The sequence below is a fragment of the Labeo rohita genome, chromosome 1 (genome assembly GCF_022985175.1).
Source record: "Labeo rohita strain BAU-BD-2019 chromosome 1, IGBB_LRoh.1.0, whole genome shotgun sequence".
NCBI classification, from domain to species: Eukaryota; Metazoa; Chordata; class Actinopteri; order Cypriniformes; family Cyprinidae; genus Labeo; species Labeo rohita.
Genome location: NC_066869.1, coordinates 17,572,311 through 17,593,413, shown reverse-complemented (window position 1 = coordinate 17,593,413; position 21,103 = coordinate 17,572,311). Strand labels below are relative to the sequence as shown.

The 21,103-nt window shown below is 31.9% G+C and overlaps 1 protein-coding gene across 6 annotated transcripts in view; it reads right to left on the bottom strand.

Annotated features, from left to right (window-relative positions):
- Positions 1–21,103, bottom strand: part of npnta (nephronectin a) — a 65,022-nt gene that overhangs the window by 21,780 nt on the left and 22,139 nt on the right. Inside the window, exons 3-5 of one of the 6 annotated variants that reach the window (XM_051107265.1) lie at positions 17,914–17,964; positions 12,088–12,180; positions 4,117–4,209 (exon numbers count right to left, since the gene is read on the bottom strand). In XM_051107265.1, coding sequence (XP_050963222.1) covers positions 4,117–4,209; positions 12,088–12,180; positions 17,914–17,964 — 237 coding nt within the window. The remainder of the gene's footprint in view (positions 1–4,116; positions 4,210–12,087; positions 12,181–17,913; positions 17,965–21,103) is intronic. The other 5 variants (XM_051107271.1, XM_051107296.1, XM_051107279.1 and 2 more) reach the window with 5 other exon arrangements.

Here is a 21,103-nt window from a genome sequence, read left to right as displayed (position 1 = left end):
AAACCGATCATATCTTCCTCTTTACTAGTTTATAGCACGATAAACATGAATGAACATCAAAAAGTATCTTCATCTTTCATCTTTTTTTTTTTAAAGAAAAAAACTAAAGCAAAATGACTAAAACTTAACACGAATTAAAATGACAGCAATAAATATACGAAATAAAAGCTAATTTCAATTATTAATATATCATTAGTTCTGATCTAATGATTCGCAAACCCAGTCCAAAGTCCCGATCTCAATCAAATAAATCTCGAACCCGCTCCAAAGTTCCAATTTAAATCAATGATTCGCGAACCTGCTCTGAAGTCCCGATCTGAATCTAATGATTCATGAACCCACTCCGAAGTTCCAATCTAACGATTTGCAAACCTGCTCCAAAGTCCCGATCAGAATCAATTGATTCACAAACCCGCTCCAAAGTCCCGATCAGAATTAGATGTTCACAAAGTCGTGATCAGAATCAAATGATTCACAAGCCCGCTCCAAAGTCCCGATCAGAATTAGATGTTCACAAAGTCGTGATCAGAATCAAATGATTCACAAGCCCGCTCCAAAGTCCCGATCAGAATTAAATGTTCACAAAGTCGTGATCAGAATCAAATGATTCACAAGCCCGCTCCAAAGTCCCGATCTGAATAAAAAGATTCTTTAACCCGCTCCGAAGTTCTAATTTAAATCAATGATTGGAAGTGTGATTTGCAGTACGCCATTCAAAGTCCCGATCTGGATCAAATGATTAGCGATACACGATCCGATTGGGACGTGAAAAGATACATGCTTACTGAAACAAATGCTTATTTCTACTTTTTAAGTACTTATTTAGGAAAATTGCTATTTTTTTCCAGGCCTTAAATTCCAAAAAGTTAAATTCAAGTACATTTCAAGAACCCTGTGTATTTTTAATTAGTTTATCATAGACTTTTTTAAACAATATATTTCAATTACTTGACAAATGATTCTTTTATCTATCTATTCTCAACAATAAGTGATTGTTTTATTGTTTATCCACTCCTCAAATGATTACTGAGTAGCACATATTTTAATTACTTGATAAATGATTCTTGTATCTATTTATTCTCAACAATAAGCGATTGTTTAATTGTTTATTTACCACTTAAATGATTACTGATTAGCACAAAAACAGCTCTCATTTGTTAACAACTATTTAAAAATAATTAACTCAAGAGGTTTTTCTTTTACCAAGGCAAAGCAATACTTCATTTTTATTTGAAATAAACAGTACAAGGGTTGGTTATACGGTAGTTTAATCTGTGCTCACCCATATATCCTAAAGTCTAGGCCACGTGGTTAATCAGCTGGGCTACACATCACTTAGATCTCAATATTGTAAGGTACACAGTCAAGTTTATAGGCCAGACACGTAGCGTGATGCCTGCAGTCTCATTTGCACCGCACTGAAAATAGATTCTCCTGGCTGCCGTACATGAGTGTCTTTGGCATGGCCCAGTTCTGAGAGAATGGCGCCATCTTTAGCGGTGGGTTATGTGCGGAATGCATTCTAGCGGAGCGCGTGCTGCCTATATTTGACAGGTGGCACAGATTTAAATAGATGAATGGCGCAGTGTATTAATGGTAATTGGCACCGGTGGGAGGTCACTCGCTGGAATGATTAGTCGAGGTGGGTGAGGACAGCTACAATCACTTCCCAAATTCATCTTAGCAAGAGTCGACTACTATATTCAAAACAGAGACAACATAAATCTCTCAGTTTCAAAGTTCAAACATTTCAATGCAATGCAAGAAAATTGGGCTGAGTATTTACCACCTTTTGAAACCGTAAGATGTTTCTTTTTAAGCGCACACAGCCACTGAAGCTGTGATTACACACTCAGACTGAATTTAAATTCCTAATTAGGCATGATGATTGGGGACACAATTGACTAATGCTGACCCTTTCCTTGACAAATTCTTTTCTCGTGGATTTCATGTGGGCAAAAGAACTATCACTTAAAGAAATTATAACACATTACCTAAAAACTAAAATGTCTAAAGCTTACACACTATTCCAAGCGATAGTCATCTGTAAAATCTCAGAACTGCATCTCCATCTTGACTTTCTTTCTTGTCTATATTTCTCCTGTAGAGTTTTCTGAAGTCTCAGTGGTTCAGGCAGTAACTCGACTCTCTGAGCAGCATGCAGACAAATTCATCTCTGAAAGATGTTTAGAAAAACGAAGCAACTCGTGCTTCTGTCAAGAGAGGTGAAAGAGGAGACTAACCCATCGCAGTAGACTCATTGGCCCTTTGCTCGCTCAAATAAAGCTGAAAACAGCAGAAATGAAATGTCACATTCCCAGAATAGCCGTACTTGACAAGAGACAGCTCTGAGCAGCAACACATAGTGAACTAATGATAAGAAATAAAGAAATAAATTGTCCAGTCTGAAGAGAGAAAATGGAGGGTAGGAGGTGTGAAGGTGTTGAAAACCCAGAACAGAGAGCAGGTAGACTAAATGAGTTCACACCGTATGGGAAGTGTGACCGCAGCCTATTCTGAGTGCTGCACTTATGAACACTGAAGAAACATTTAAAAAACTGATTAAAGAGATTATTTATCAGCCATCGTGCCACCCTTAAAACATTTACCATGTTAACAAATGTGCCCATCAGTTACTACAGTTATTGTTAATTCATATATATACAAGCATATATATACAGAATTAAAAAAAAATAATAAATTATATATATATATATATTAAATTGTTAAGACTGTACAAGCAAAGATATATTTTTTTAATTTTCTGAAAAAAAAAAAAAATCTGTACATGGTTTAAATAATAATAATAATAATATGTCACACATCTACATAATATACATTATCTAATAAAAAATACAAAAATAATTTAAACAAATTTATTATAATATAAATATATTATATTAAGTTGCAAAGTTATAAGCGCAGTTTTTGTCCCTCGTCCACCATCCATAGATTTTTTGACAGAGAGAAAAAAATGTGAATAATAATAATAATAATAATAATAATAATAATTGTAGTACCATTAAACATCTGCTACATTATTATTATTATTATTATTATTATACCTATTATATATATATATATATCAATTACACATTATGTATATAGATATCATACATAATTTAATAAAATAAATAATTTTATATAAATAATAAAATGCACCTTTTGTCCATCCTAATAATAGTAGTAGTATTAAACATCTGCTTTTATTTTTATATATATATATATATATATATATATATATGCACACACACAAATATAGATCTTAATAAAAAATAATTCATTAATATCATTAAATGCACATTTTTGTCCCTCCCCATCAATTAAATCAATCAAATTATTATATTATATTATATTATATTATATTATATTATATTATATTATATTATATTATATTATACATTGTTCAGGCAGGGACAAAAAAATGTGAATAGTAAGATAGATAAATAAATACACACATACATACACATATAATTTTACCACTACTAAAAAAAATGTTCACCATAACAATGACTGCAATAACGTTGGACATTTTGGCTACTGTTACCATGGTCAGTTCACTTGAAACTGACAAAGTATACTGCAGGTCTGTTGAAAAAATCATGAACAGAATTACCTCAGAAGCAGACAACAACAACAACAACAATAACATGACAGACACTTTTTGAATGACAGGATATTTGTTTGGGAATTGGAGATGGGCCTGAGATAGAGGAGAGACAGGCAGAAGGTTAAAGAGAAATAGACCGGAGGAGAGCAGCCGGGCAGCCACTTGAATGCTCACAGATGAAAGATGCCCTGCTTTAGAAGTTCAGAGGAACTGACAGACACAGACAGGATGTGTGTGTAGGAGAAAGAGAGCAGGGTGAAACAGAACAGCCTCTTAAAGGCTTTATGTGTGTGTGTGCTTCTGCCAAGGCATGCATGGCTTTCTCCGTGTCATTCCGGCCATGCCTGTGGAGGCTTTGGGGATCTGCTAAAGGGAAAGTATTCACTCTCGCTGGGCTAAGCAGACTGCACCATGCACGTGGGCCAGAGGGGTGGCGCTTGGAACGGACGCAGGCATCATCCGGTAAGCAGTCTTACAAGAAAATCACACACACAGGATTAGCTCACCCTCCGAAGGCACCGCAATCGGCTGGTGGTCCATGGGAACAAAAACGGGAGGGTGACTGTGCCATAATGGGGGGCTAACATAGCCCTGCTCTTCTTTAGGAGTAAGGAAAACACACAGATAACAGCACACAGGACAACGTGGACAAAAACATTTATAAAACACACCTTTGAGCTGGCCGTATTCCTGTAGAGGAGAATAATAACATTATTCAGTAAAGATAATATGCAAATGAGACGATAAAATGAAACGGCACTGGCGGTGCTTTTAACTTCAGGATATCCAGAGCTAAATAATGTGGAACAGGGCTTCATTGTGAAATGCAAGCTATGATAATATTCATTCATATTTTCCCCACCCACACTCCCTTGGTCACATCAGGAGAAAGTCATTTCTGATGTATAAAATAAATAAAGAAATCGCTTTGATAAAAACAAATAAATTAAAAAATGTAAAATAAATACACACTTTTTCCCTTATAATGTTCATTGATTTTTTTACAATAAAAACTGGAATATATTATATATATTTATACAACAGTTCTTCCTGGTCCTCGAATCTGATTGGCTGAGAGGAGTGCAATATTCTAGTGATAATAGAACTCCAACTGTTTCACCATTTGTATCACTCTGCTTGCAGTATTTCTCACAGCGAGTTTCATGGCGGACACCCAAATCCACTATAATTTTATAAATAATACTGTTTTTGTGTCACGGAATGTCGTTTTAAGAGTTTTTTAGGCAAGAATGTATTTGTTTAGATGTTTGTTAATAAAGATAACGTCTATTTAAAAATTCGTGTGAACATTTTTCAGAGATATGAGCTCGGGCGTCAGCAGCTGTTCAGCGCTTATGAACCCGCCGAGAGAAGCCTTACTTCGGCCAGATCTTCTGGAATTTGACTGTTTTTATGAGTGAGTCAGTAGTAAAGACTTTTATATTGAAAGAGAGTGAAATAAGGGTGTAAACAAGTTAGTTATTTTTACTTTCAACAAATGCACTGAGCAGCGCTGCCATTGAAAATCACCTTTAACAGATGAAAGAATATCACGACAAAGATATCGCTTTCCTCAGCGGACATTCAAATTAATGTTTTATTGTGTAAATCAGAGAATATGAGATTGAACTGAAGAATTAATGCTGTATCAGATCACACTCGCTCAGTCCATCTATCTCTCTTAATACTGTACATAACATAGTGAGCTTTTAATACAGTAAAACAATAAGGTTTCAATGAAGCAACTCAAGGTTCCTTCATTACAAGTTCTAAAGTGACATTTTCGAAATTAGTAACAGAGGCTTGGGCTCAGCTGTTAAATGGTCAAAATGAGATTTGAATCTGTGACCGAAGGAAGACGTTTGCACAAAATAGTGTTTTTAAAGACACTTCGTTGTTGTTTCTTATATTTTTACACACTAGTGCCGTTGAACTGTTATCAACTGTAGAGTCAATTTAGATTTCATTAAGACTTTAATAAATGTCTCTGTTTTTATTCTGAAACATCAATGAATGTTATAAAGAAAAAAGCATGCATCTGTTTTATTTAATGTATTATATGTATACTTTCCTTTTTGGTCACTCCAACCACCTGTCATATAAAGAGGCCTCTTCACAATCCATTTATTTTCTAGACAGATAAAAAAGACTTTTCCTACATGTCTTGTCAAATTTCCTGTTTCTCTCAAAAATAAAACATAAATGGGTTGCCAGTGCCGTTTCATGTTGAAAGCACAAGTCAATTTTCAATTTTGCTTTCCACCTCATCAATCAGATTTTTGGAGAAAATAAAAAATAGTTACATGGAGAGGATCAACCATCATAACTGGAAAAATCTGACCCCTTTTCTTCTAGAGAATAGCCTGACATTATTATAGGCAATTTACAAAATAAGACCAGATCTAAAAATAGTGGTGGAGAGAGGCTAAAGCATGTGGTATTTAAAGTGTTTACAGTCTTCGGCTTTCAAAAATACCTAGTACAGTACCAACAACTGCTTGTGATTGACACTGGGAAAAAAAGATGAGAGGAGGGAATGTCAGTGTTACAGAACAATGCCGGCGCTTTACAGCTTAATTATATGATGACATGTAAAGAATCCCATTTAATCCCCTCAGCTGTGCTTGGCTTTCCGACTCCTAAATAATGCATGGAAATGAACAGTGTTTTTCAAAACACAAAACACATTAACCATTATTATGCCTTTGGCATGCTAAAAAATCAAACATTTGTGATGTAGCCTGTCATCTTTTGAAATTTGTGCATCCACATGTGAGTTTTATGTTTTTGTAACAACAAGACATCAAGGAAAATATTAAAGAGACTATATTTTACAGTTGTTACTTGATGTTTGCCCTGAAGACTACATGTAATGTTAGTCAAGGTTTTTTGTATCCAAACAGAGCTTAGCTTTGCATGATGTTTTTCATCCTTTCTTTGAACTTTAAGACTTCTGTATTAAGTTTCTGCAATCAAAATAAGCCAATGTTGAAAATGTGCATCATCAGTATAAACAAAAACAGGTTTAAACTGGTCTCTCAGTCTGATCAACCTGGTTTATTTATCTCAGCCTGACCGATTTATAAAAATGTCTAAAGTCAGCCAGCATTCATTTCAAACTAATTAAATGTTGTACAGTAGATTTTACATGAGCCAAACCGTGTGATATATCTTAGTATGTTGCCAAATGGCTTAAGGTTTAACAGGAGACTATGTTGGAACATCTATTTTAGTTATATCTGTCAAGTAGTCATGACAATTTATGCATGATATTAAAAATAATCACTAACAGCAGAAGCTTCATGATATGCTTCCTTTAAAGAGACAGTTCACCTAAAAATGAAAATTCTCTCATTTATTCAACCCCTCACTTGCTTCTTCTGTTGAGCACAAAAGATGTTGTTAAAACTGCTGGTACACTGCAAAAAATGCATTTCTTACTTAGATTTTTTGTCTTATTTCCAGCCCAAATATCTAAAAATTCTAAAATCAAGAAGGATTTTCTAGACAAGTGAAAATTATTGTCTTGTTTTCAGAAAAAACATGTCAAAATTAAGTGAGTTTTTACTTGAAACAAGCAAAATAATCTGCCAGTGGGGTAAGCAAAATAATCTTGTTTTCTGCTTAAAAAAAGATTATTTTGCTTACCCCATTGGCAGATTATTTTGCTTGTTTTAAGCAAAAACTCACTTAAATTTGATGTCTTTTTTCTGAAAACAAGACAATAATTTTTGCTTGTCTAGAAAATGAATTTTTAGATATTTTGGCTGGAAACAAGACAAAAAATCTAAGTAAGAAAAGCATTTTGTGTTCTACAGCTGAAATAAATTCATATAGCTCAAAGGTGAGTATATTATGATAGAATTTTCAGGTGAACTATTCCTTTAATAAAACGAGCGTCTAACATGGACTATAAAGAGAATGTCACAGAAGACGTATTGTTACACGTACTTTCACCAAAAAGCAGCTCGATCTTAATGTCTGAAAGTATTTTGCGATACTTGATGCCCCGTAATGGATTCCTGACAGGCCTCGGGAACAGCAGGTAAGCAGATTCTCATTTACAGAGACCCCCGCTGAAAATTAGCATCTTATTAAATTGATTTGATCCACGGAGAGCCGAATTCAGCTCTGTGTCACTTCACTCCTAAATGGATTAGCGCTTTAATGAGTTTATTTGTTCTGGGCAAAGATGCCCATCTGCCTCATATCATCTCCATGACAGTGATGTTACAGTGAAGAGCAACTGCTGACAATCGAGCAGATCAAAGCAGGTGAATGCTAATCGTATTTTAATTGCAAATTAAAAAATAAAAAAAAGATTATGACTATGTTATATTTAGTCAGAATTTACAGTCAGAACTGCATCATGATGCACAGACTTATTGCTTTTATTACAGCTGCTCTTCATGGCATTTTGCAGGCTGTACTTAGAGTTTGAGTTACATGAACTGTTGCCCTACATGTCACCAGGGAGATCTGTGTGTCTGTAAAGATCAAGACGACAAATGTCAACCAATGTTCAACTAAAGAAAATGTCTTCAGAATGCATTTCTATGAAGTATCTAATTTAACCTAAAGGTAAAGTGTGTGACCAGCCAAACCATGACATCCTGATTTGGGTGAACAGATTGTCCCACCTCAGATCATTTGCATATTTATTATAAATATAATAGTAGGACCACAGAGCCCAGTGTTTGCACTTTTTGGTGGAAAAATCAGCCTAAAAATTGCATACTTGTCTTTGCATGTTAAACTGGGGTAGGTGAAAGTATTTCAAGACTGAAACAATGACACGCATCACCTTTAAATCCAGATTTGGTTATTTAACTTTGTGGGTGTTATCCCACCTCATTGCCGTGGATTTAGTACTAAGCTCTTTATCATTATTTCTGTTCAGCTCTCCTCATGGTTTATCTGCACACTAATCACTTGTGGTGGATCCTTTTAACACTGAGAGCCTGGTTTACGTATAAAATGTGAAAATTTGATAGCAGGTGCACAAAATAATAAATAAATAAATATGAAGAGTTTATTTGCAAAAACAGATAATGGCAGGGTTTTGTTTTTTTTTCAAAAATCATATTTTTTTTTTATTGTTAGCATGTTTTTATTGTGTTTTATTGTGTTAGTTGGCTGTATTTTTGTAGTTATTTTTACTTAATTAAAATAACCCAGATGCACTTTAATTGAGATTAACTGAAAATTGTGATCTGAGTGATCTGCTTTTGAAAATTTCTCTCTCTCTCTATATAAATTTTAAAAGTTTAATGTTTTAATAGAAAATACAAATGCAACATATCAACATATTTATGCATTTTTTTAATATAAAACTGAATTAGTATGTAATACGTTTAACACTGTTAACCTAGGAAATCTTTCTAAATATTGTGACAGTTTCTCATTTAGGGTGATGAAAATGAATGCAAAGTTTTCACACACATATGCAAAATGTTTATTATAATTATGATGTTCACAATGACCTGCAGTTTCATGTTTAGCTCAGACCCCAAATTAAAAAAAAAAAAAAAGTATATTAAAAATAATGTTATTTTAATATAATTGAGACAACATTATAATATTATTGTTTTGAGACAGTTTTTATATTATGCATTTTTATTTTTATTTTAATTTTAGTAATTGTCATTTTTAGTAGTTTCTGTTTTCCATATGCGTGGACTCTATATAGTCCTATATATATAATATACATACGATTTTTTTTTATTATTATTAGTTTTAGTTATTTTACTGCACCAAGTTAAAAGTACATCAAAATAAGAAATGTTGTCCTGGTAGCTAGCTGCAATAAATTATTATTATTATTTTTTTTTTTTTTAATTATTTTATTATTATTTTATATTATTATGTATATAAAATATTATTATTATAATATTATTATTTTGAATCTGTTTTTATATTATCCATTTTTATTTTCATTTTAATTTTAGTAACTGTCATTTTTAGTAGTTTTTGTTTTCCATATGTGTGTGTCTATATAGTCCTATATAATATATATAATATAAAATATATATAAGTTTTTTATATAAGTTTTAGTTTTAGTGCATTTTACTGCATCAAATTATTTTCTTTTATTTTATTATTTTATTAATTATTTGATTTAATAAAAGATTTAATTTTAGTTTTAGATAAAGTCTGTGTTAATGTGCAAAAGTCCAACCTATTCCTATGTGTTACTTTTTGCATGAATACTGTAAGTAAATCAATCTGTCAGACTGCAAATGTAATGTAAATCAGGTTTGAGTGTGCACTTGCATTTATATTGGTATTTTAGCTATATTATACTGTATAAGAATCATTAACTAGAAATGCTTGCTCGGGAGAGCTTGCAGCAATCATTGCATTGCTAGGATAAAACGTAAAAGTATCAACTAGACTAATATCAGTTAATATCAGCCATTATTACAATATTTTTTGAAATATAATTGATTGGGCATCTTGTGTGATATAATTGAATTTGCATGCTGATTGTTGTGCTACAGATAATTGCAATAAACAAAAACACTTCAGTCAGGCGAACCGAAAATTAAAGACTTGATTATTTGCACTGATGATTTTAATATGCCACCCAGGTGTCCGCGCTAACCAGCACCTGTCAAAGTTTTAAGCGCGCGAGACAAATCAGCCCTCGGCATGACAATCATCTGTCATTACCTCTAAAAACCATCTGATTCTTTTAATCGCTCTTGCCACGAGAGCCTAGCGAAGCTGATAGAAGCGCATGAAAAAAGAAAACATTTCCGCCCCGTGCAGCAAGGCAAAAGCGGTCTCATCGACCTGACATGAAACCGTGACGCAAGGGAAAATCGAAAAGATTCTATTCCACATTCCAGAGGGGATTGTTTTCGCTTTCCTTCCCGTCTTTTAATTACACCTTCTCCCTTTGCCTTCCAAGGGCAGAGACTGCTCTGCTTAAGTCTCTCAGTCTTCTCCTCTCAAATGGAAATGTGCTGTTTTAAATCAGGGGTTATCTCAGACGCCAGCGTTCTTCTGATGAGACGACTTCAGACAGAATTTAGTCCCCCGGCTCCGTTTTATTTTCGGTGCAGGGTTCTTAGGGCAGTAATTGAGATATTATCTGCTTAAGGGAAACCTCACATCCTGAATCACTATATGACTCAATACAAAAGCCCATTAGAGACAATACATTGTTCTGTGTAGAGCTGAAGGGTGACATCTACATTCAGAGGCTTTTAAATAATGCAAGTGACAAATTGGTGCTTTGTAATAGAGAGGCTGAATTAACCCTTGTATTACAGTATGTTCTGGGTCAAATCGACTCGTAATACAAAACTGAGTTGTGGAAATATTGCATAACCTAGGATTTTTTTTTCTAAACTTTGTGATAGTTTCTCATTTAGGGTCATTAACATGGATGCTAAGTTTTCACACACATATGCTTAAGTGCATGCAAAATTTTTATTATGATTATGGTGTTCAGAATAACCTGTAATTTCATGGTTAGCAGCTGCCCAGACCCTAAATTAAATAAATAAATAAATAAAAATAATAATAATAATTGTATTATTTTTTTTAATTATTACAAATAATTGTATTAAAAAGTAAAAAATAATAAAATATTGTCTGTCAAGTTCTCAGCTAAAAATTAAATTGTAAAACTTAAATTTAAAATAATAAGTTACAATACTGTTAATAAAATAAAATAAAATAAAACTTTATTTCAGCTAGCTGCCAGGGCAATATTTCTTAATTTTATTTAATTTAAAAAAAAAAATAATAATAAAATTAATATATATAAAAATAATAAATGTATTTTGTTCTATCAAGTTCTCAACTACACTCTGAGGGTATTTACATACACTTTTACATTAAAAAAAATAATAAAACTGTAAAAACTTAAAATCAAAAGTTACATTATTAAATAGAATGTAAAATAAAATAAAATAAAATAAAATGAAATAAAATAGATATAAAATATAATATAATATATATATATATATTAATGTGATGCAAATATATATGCAAATTATATATATATATATATATATATATATATAAAAATGCCTAGAAATCACAATTACTAATAAAAATAAATAATAGAAAAATAAAAACAGATTCAAAATAATAATACTACAATATTATCTCAGTGATATTAAAATAACATTGTTAATACATGATATATATAAAATGTGTTACACATATTATATATTAATTCATTTTTATATAAATATGTGTTGATATGTTCCAATTGTATTTTATATTAAAACATTTTTAATTTAATAAATTACAAATACATGTTGGTGTGTGTGTGTATTGTGGAAAAGTGTTTTTTGTTAGGTTGTTAAATACAATTTAAAAACCATGTTCTCATGTTTATTTCTGTACTTTATTTCAGTTTATTACACTATTAATGTTAAAAAATTTTATTGTGATTTTTGGTGAACTTCAAACACAATCCATTGCGTTTAAAAATACTGTATGTACACTTTAGCACTTACCTTGGTTACATGTTTTTCCTGTATAACCCGGATGGCACTTGCATTTGTTGGGTCCCACGCATTCTCCGTGTTTGCATCCGTGCTGACATACCGCTGTAGGCGAAAAGATCATCAGTATCACTTTACACCAAATGTCAGAGCCTATGCTGTAGACATGGAAACATGTAACAAAAACAGCCTTTAGTTTTCGTGCTAAGAAAAAAACACAACCATTCTTGCCGTGGGAAATAAGTGTCCGTACAATTAGACCTCGAGGATATTGTGGCGAGAGATCCACAAAAACATTCTTTTGGAACGGCGGCCCACTACATCAATAATTCATTGTTTGCCTTGGTCATTTTAATGAACCTGGGACATGCCGAGTGTACGGTCCACCTCACTTCCGCTTTATGACTCATTACATCTCACATTTGGATTGGGAAACAGCCCAGAGCTATACAACATCACAAAACCTTTGAGATCTAGACTGGAGGAAACATCCTCACAGTTGATACGGGGTAAATTTAAGATCTTACATTTTCAAAATAGAGACAAAAACAGGCAAATTACAAAAGAAAAAAGCCAAATCCCATCTCGCACTACTCTTCCCAATGTATTCAAGAGGGGTCTGTGTTTGCAGCCCTGCTGCTAATTAATGCCACAGGACATGGATCCATCTCATATTGTATGGCAGATTAGACTTAGAGCAATGCAAATCAAATTATATTTAAAGTAGAATACTGTAAAAAAAAATAAACCTGTACAAAAACCATCATGGTAACACACAACACTAAAATAATGCAATAAACATTCATTCAAAAACATAATATGCAACATAAAAACCTAATGTAAATAAGTGATAAACACTAAACATGATTTAAACCAGATACCGTCAAATATAAAGCGTCACTGTTCATTATAAGACAACTTTGTTTTTAGTTATAAAATCTGTACACTGAGCAGTGTTTTACTGTAAAACTCCCTAAAATGTCACAATTACAGTTACTCAGCATATAGAGACATATTTGACAAGTTTTTACTGTAGCATTTTTATAGTGTTTTGCTATTAAAATTAATTAAAAAAAAAATTAGACAGTACGTGTCAGGGATGTTCAAAAGGTATATTATTTAGCGAATTTTTTAATGTATGCTTCCAAGTATGTTTATTCCACAATATGGGTCTTTAGTTTGCATAATGCTGACATTATATTTTCGTGTGTGTATATATATATATATATATATATATATATATATATATTACTTCAAAGTAGGTTATATATATAATATTTATAATCTATTATTGTATTTTTATTATATATTTATTTTTGTTTTTGTGTACACTACTGGTAAAATGTTTGAATTTATTTATTCATTTCATTTTTTTTTTTATGTTTTTGAAAAAAGACTATGGAAGCCCATTTCCCACACTGAGTAAAAAAAAATTAAGAAGATAATTGCGTTTTTTTTTAATCTCACAATTCTGTCTTTTTTTTCTCGCATTTGCAAGTTTTTTCTTGAGTTTACATCTCACAATTCTAAGTTTTATTCTCAAAATTGTGAGATTTAAACTCACAATTGTGACTTTTTTCTCAGAAATGAGAGTTTGTAACTTGCAATTTTCACTTTTTTATCTCATAATTCTGACTTAATACCTGGTAATTATGTTAGAAAGTCAGATTTGCAAGATATAAACTTGCAACTCTGAGAAAAGAGTTTATATCTTGCAGTTCTAACTTTATTTCTCATAATTGTCACTTTATTTCTTGCAATTGTGAGTTTATATCACACAATTTTGAGAAAAAAGTCAGAATTGCAAGCTTGCGTATCATGCAATTTCAGAAGAAAAGAATTATTTTAAATATATAAATTTATCACGGTTTCCATGTTTTCAGTACTGTCAATAATGAGAACCGTTAATAATTATACAGTTGAGGTCAAAAGTTTACATCCCCCTTTCAGAATCATTAAAAATGTTAATTATTTTTCCAAAATAAGAGGGATCATACAAAATGCATGTTATTGTTTATGTAGTACTGACCTGAATTAGATATATTACATAAAAGACATTTACATATAGTCCAGAAGAGAAAATAATAGCTGAATTTATAAAATCAAAAGTTTACATACGCTTGATTCTTAATACTGTGTTGTTACCTGAATGATCCACAGCTGTTTTTTTTTATTTAGTGATAGTTGTTCATGAGTCCCTTGTTTGTCCTGAACAGTTAAACTGCCTGCAATGAATGATTTTGAGATCTGTCTTTTCACACTGAGGACAACTGAGGGACTCATATGCAACTATTACAGAAGGTTCAAACACTCACTGATGCTCCAGAAGGAAACACAATGCATTAAGAGCTGGGGGGTGAAAACTTTTGAATTTGAAGATCAGTGTAAATTTACCTTATTTTGTCTGCTGGGAAACATGTATGCATCTTCTGTAGTTTCTGAAGGGCAGTATGATATTTAGGCAAAATAAGAAAAATGTCACATCTCCATTCTGTTCAAAAGTTTTCACCCCCGGCTCTTAATGCATCATTTTTCCTTCTGGAGCATCAGTGAATGTTTGAACCTTCTGTAGCAGTTGCATATGAGTCCCTCAGCTGTCCTCAGTGTGAAAAAATGGATCTCAAAATCATACAGTCACTGTTGGAAAGAGTTCAAATACACAAAACTGCTGGAAAACAAAAAACATATTTATTTGATTAAACAGACGCAGCCTTGGTGAGAATAAGAGACTTCTTTTTTCAACAAAATCTTAATTATTCAAAACATTTGACTGGTGGGGTATTTAAAAAAGGTACTTTATCACCTGAAGTGCAGCACATATTTTCCACACTTATTTGCAGTCTCATTCTACGGGGACAGAGTGTGCACAGTTTGATCGGTACACTGCAAGACAAAACACCAGCTGCTGTACGCCTGCGACATTAAACTGGACTAGACCAGACCAGGCTTACAGCAGAATGCTCAGCGGTGCTTCATAGCGGAGTCTGCAGTCGGCTGAGACTAATTTCTATTCAAAGCTTCATTGAGTCTCCAATTATAGAGTCCTATCAGAGCTGTTAATTTTTCTCACTGGTGCCATTCTCACAATGAGAGAGGAGCTAAGAATACGCCACAAATACACAAAAACTGATGTGGGTAGAAACATATGACAATAAAAAAGACTCAAAACCCACTGGACCCCAGATGGCGAACGCAAGACTGGATCCTGCTGGTGTGTACAGTAGATTAAAGACACACACATATCTACTTTCAGCCTGTTCAAACTGCATGAAGGCGGAAAGGCATTAGCCCACTCTGGCAAAATGGTGCGATAAGAATCAGCCCGTCTCATTCTACCTTATTAGAGTGAGTAAGCTAATCAAAGGTACACGTTCACCTCGCTTTTAACCTGCGTTATTCAATATAGAGGATGAACAGAAAGATCAAACCCCACAAAAGGACAAACACGAGCCCTAATTTGGTGGTAAAGCCTAAGCTGGCAGGAGACAAACAAGGAAAGCGGCAAAGTTCTTTGACATTGAGAGTTTATCCGGGCGGCTGCCTTATCTCGCCGGCCAGACAGTTATCAAATGTGATGAAATCGCGGATTAATCCAGGTGGGACGGCGTGCGATCACAGGCACTGGTTATATTTTTAAGTGCTGACGAATGAAAAGCTTAAGGATGGGGCTTTAAAGGGAAACCTATCTGCTGTGGTCCGGTTCAGTAAATGTCTGCACTTGGAACGCAAACCACAGGCGAAGTCTACTAAGGGAAGTACCCGTTATTGACAAACCACATCAAACGGTCCCGCTGGCTTCAAAACGCTCGGCACAAGTGCTCCTCCATCCCCGGAGACTTTCATTCATAGCATACCTATCAGTGCATGCGCTCTGATGATGCATGAGTGGACGGCAGCTTCAAAGAGATATGCCAGAAAATGCAATTGGGGGATTTTATGAAAATAAGATTCAGAGTAAGTCATGCTAAGAATTTGAAAGGCTAATAATGATTTTTCTGAATAGGAAAAATCAATAAAGTAAATCAATCTAGTGCTTTGTGCCAGATCTGTAATGTCACCCTCAAATTTTTGAGTGATTTTAAATGTTCACTTTGTTTAGACACATATAGATCATTCTATAAATTATATCAATAAATGAATGAATAAATTAAATGACCAAAGGCCTAAATAAATAAATGTCCAAATAAATAAATTAAATGACTAAATGGCTAAATAAATGAATACATTAAATGACTAAATAAATAAATGAAAAAATAAATTAAATGAATATATGACATGCCTAAATAAATAAATGAATGAAAAAATTAAAAAAAACTAAATTCCTAAATAAATAAATGTCTAAATGCCGGAATAAATGAATAAATTAAATGACTAAATAAATAAATGAATAAATGAAATGCCTAAATAAATCAATAAATTAAATGACTAAATGCCTAAGTAAATAAATGCATAAATGCCTAAATAAATTTATAAATTAAATGACTAAATAAATGAATAAATTAAATCCAAAATAACTGAATAAAATTACATGACTAAATGCCTAAATAAATAAATGAATGAATGAATGAATAAATTAAATGACTAAATGCCTAAATAAATAAATGATTAAAATCCAGAATAAATGAATAAATTGATAAAAAGCTTAAATAAATAAATAAATAAATTACATGACTAAATGCCTAAATAAATAAATGAATAAATTAAATGCCTAAATAAATAATAAATCAATGAATAAATTAAATGAGTAAATACCTAAATAAATAAATGCCTAAATACCAAAATAAATTAATAAATCACATGACTATATGTCTAAACAAATAAATAAATAAATAAATAAATGCCCGATAGACAAATAAATTAAATGCCTAAATAAATTAATTAATTAATTAAACATAAATAAATAAATAAATAAATAAATAAATAAATAAATCCCTACAGGATAGAGGACTCTATTTTTTTTTCGTTATATATAAAATTAATTCAAATGTATTTAACTTCAACAGAAAAAGATCACTACAATTTCCATCTTAAATTATATAAATAAATACATGTAAATAGACATAAAATGTAAAAAAGTATAGGCATGAATAAATTACATATAAAAAATATGTGTAATATATATATATATATAATTCACTTCTATCACTTCTTAATATTTATTCATTTTCTTTACATTTACATTACGGAAAATTATATTATATATATCAAAATCAATCATATATATATATATATATATATATATATATATATATATTTATATATAGCTATATATATATATATATATATATAGCTCATCTATTTATAACTTTCATGTTAAAAAATTATACCACTGCAAAATCATGCCTTAATCTTCTCTACAGAACAAATAGTTATTTTTTCCTCTTTGGTCATGTGCTCATGTGGTCATCTATCCTAAGTTACCCCCAAAAAATAGACAGATGACATTTAGCTGTACTGCTCTATGGGTGATGCAAGTTTAAATTTGGCTTGCAAAAATTCCTGCTTCCGTTCTCCATTTCCTGTCCTCTCTCTGCTCTGCTTTAAATAAAAGTGTTAAAACGGCCGAAAACACTGTTGATGTGAGATCCTTTGAGGATTACGTGGGGGAGCAAACAAATAAGTGAATATAAACAGTGATACCCAAATATCCTAGAGGGTCCAGATATTCAAATGGTAGCAGGAGCAGGTGTGAAGTGTTCACAGGATATCAGGATATTCTCAAAGGAGGAGCGCGTGTGGGGGACTATAAATAAACGGGAACTCGGGATTCAGCGGATGCACGCTCGGAATGACGCTCAGGCAAAGATGATTGCAAAGGAAATATGATGTGGTGCTAACCTTGGGGTTGGCACCTTATCCCGATTACTCTGTGGGTTAAGACGTAGAGAGCTGCAAAACAAACGGCCAGACAAAGAAAAAAAAAGCAGCTTCGTCTAAATGTGAGAAGAAAACACTGCATGGGAGCCATGCTGATGATGGACAAGCATTACATATGCAACACATACACAAAGCCTAAAGTCTCTCACATTTCACATGGTGATAAGAACTATATTATTAAACATTCCTACATTTATAGCAAATAATAATGCAATTATTTATTGCAATCAATTTTTTCTGATTCATTTTAATCCGTCTTTATGACATAGACAAGCTGATGGTAAAGTAATATCTGCATACCGTTCAAACGCTCAACAGATTTTTTTGAATAAAAAAATGTATATTATTATTTAGTCAGGATGCAATAAATTGTTTAAAAGTGGTTTCAAATAAATGCTGTTCTTTCAACTTTCTATTCATCAAAAAATAAAATAAAATAAAATAAAATAAAATAAAATAAAATAAAATAAAATAAAATAAAATAAAATAAAATAAAATAAAATATGGTTTCCACAGAATTATTAAGCAACATTTTCTACACTAACACAATAATAAGAAATGCTCTTCTTTTGAACTTTCTATTCATCAAACACAAAAACAATAAAATAAAATAAAATAAAATAAAATAAAATAAAATAAAATAAAATAAAATAAAATAAAATAAAATAAAATAAAATAAAATAAAATAAAATAAAATAAAATAAAATATGGTTTCCACAAAATTATTAAGCAACATTTTCTACACTGATACAATAAAAAGAAATGCTGTTCTTTTGAACTTTCTATTCAACAAAAAAAAATGTAATAATAATAATAATAATAATAATAATAATAAAATAAAATATGGTTTTCATAAAATTATTAAGCAACATTTTTACACTGATACAATAAAAATGCTGTTCTTTTGATCTGTCTATTTATCAAAAAAAAAAGAATAAAATACAATAAAAAATAAAATAAAATAAAATAAAATAAAACAAAATAAAATAAAATAAAATAAAATAAAATAAAATAAAATAAAATAAAATAAAATAAAATAAAATAAAATAAAATATGGTTTCCACAAAATTATTAAGCAACATTTTCTACATTGATACAATAATAAGAAATGCTGTTCTTTTGAACTTTCTATTCATCAAAAAAATAAAATAAAATAAAATAAAATAAAATACAAAAATAAAATAAAATAAAATACAAAAATAAAATAAAATAAAATAAAATAAAATAAAAATGCAACATCTTCAACATTGATACAAAAATAAGAAAAGTTTCTAGAGCAGCAAATCAGCATATTAGAATGATTTCTGAAGGATTATGTGACACTGAAGACTGGAGTAATGATACTGAAAATTCAGCTTTATATCACAGGAATAAATTTAATTTTGAAGATATAATATAAAAACAGCATTAAAAATTTTAATAATATTTCACAATTTTACTGTTTTTACAGTGCTTTACTTGGTGAGCAGAAGAGAATTCCTTCAAAAGTATATATATAATGCTTTTGAAATATACATTATATGATATATAATATAATATAAAATCTGAGACACATATACATATTTCATATAATGCATAAAATGTGTTAAGTGTAAAAATATGTTAAGAGTAATATACTATATCAAAGCACTGTTCAACAATGCTCAAACTGTTTCTGAAGTATCAAAAAAGATATCTGTTCTCAAATTTGGATTCATTGGTGCACAAAACAGAGTTCCACTCCTCTAGTTCCTATGTTCTTTTGCCCAGACGAGACTGCTTCTCTAACAAAGGTTTCTTTGCAGTTCTTCAGTCAGGTCAGCCGAACACACTCCCCGGCGAACCAGAGAAGCTCAAACATTTGAGTAATACTTTGCTGAGCTGGCATTTTAGAAGCAGCTTAGGAACAGTATAGTTGGTGTTGCAGATGTTCAATTATTAAATCCTGTTCTCTGATATCATCACCTCTCTTGTCCTGCCTGACCTCACCGGTCCTCACGAGGGCCAATTACTTCTAATTAACTGATGCTTTTGGATGCAGCAGTGACGGTCACTCCCACAGCTGACATTACTTTTGAAAAGATACCAAAGTACTTTGAGATATAGCATGTTACTGAATGATTACCATATTCTGGTATTAAAGGAGACCTATTACGCCCCTTTGTATAACATGTAATATATGTCTCAGGTGTTCTCAAAATGTGTCTGTGAAGTTTCACCTCAAAGTATGTTTTCGTGCATGTCTCTTTAAATGCAAATGAGCACTATTCTTTTCCAGAATAGTGCTGTGCCTTTACAGCTCATACCTCAGATACTCTCAAAAAACATCTGTTTGGTTTTGATTATAATGTCTATCCTGCTGAAATCATGCTATTCAAAGCCATATCACTTTAAACTTCTGATATTCAGTTTTCTGAGCACACACATCTGGAGCACGCGCACAGAAAGCGGCTGTCACACAGCATGTGAGCACTAAACTAACTTCTTTTTCATGTCTCATTGCACTTAAACTGTCAAATACACACAAGTTTATGTTAAAAACACACTTGAGTTACAAAAACAGGCGGATATGTCTGTGAAGGTAAGCAGCTAGGAAAGAAATCGTATGTTTATATTAGATCTGTGTGGCAGCAGCACAATATAGAGTAAATAAATCAATAAATCCACTGCTTTCTTGTCTCCTCCGAGGCTGGGACTGTGCTCGTCTGTGCAGCCAAAGACAGAACAGTTGGCATGATTTGCTCAAACTTTTGCCATGGCGTTACAACTGGTACACCATTGTTGCTTTCGAAAACAAAATGGGTGGAAACGTGCAAATTTTTGGAGCGGTAATATTATATTAAAATCCCCTTTCTACATCACGGGGGGAGCGAAATCTGAGCAGCTTGTTTTTTAACACGCTTGCAGAGAAATGCTTACCAAAACAAATTTACAGAGTTGTCCTTTTTCAAGTTCTCTGGATTGCCAGATACACCGGGAACCCGATTGTAGCACTTAAGCATGGAAAAAGTCAGATTTTCATGATATTTCATGACATTTTCATGTCACCTTTAACTGAAGCTCAAATTTGGAATCACCTACTCTGATTGTGAAAAGGTGATCAGATAAGATGTAGTGTACAACTGGGTAAAAAGGTGTCTTTAAACCACTAGATGGCAGAAACATCCAAAAC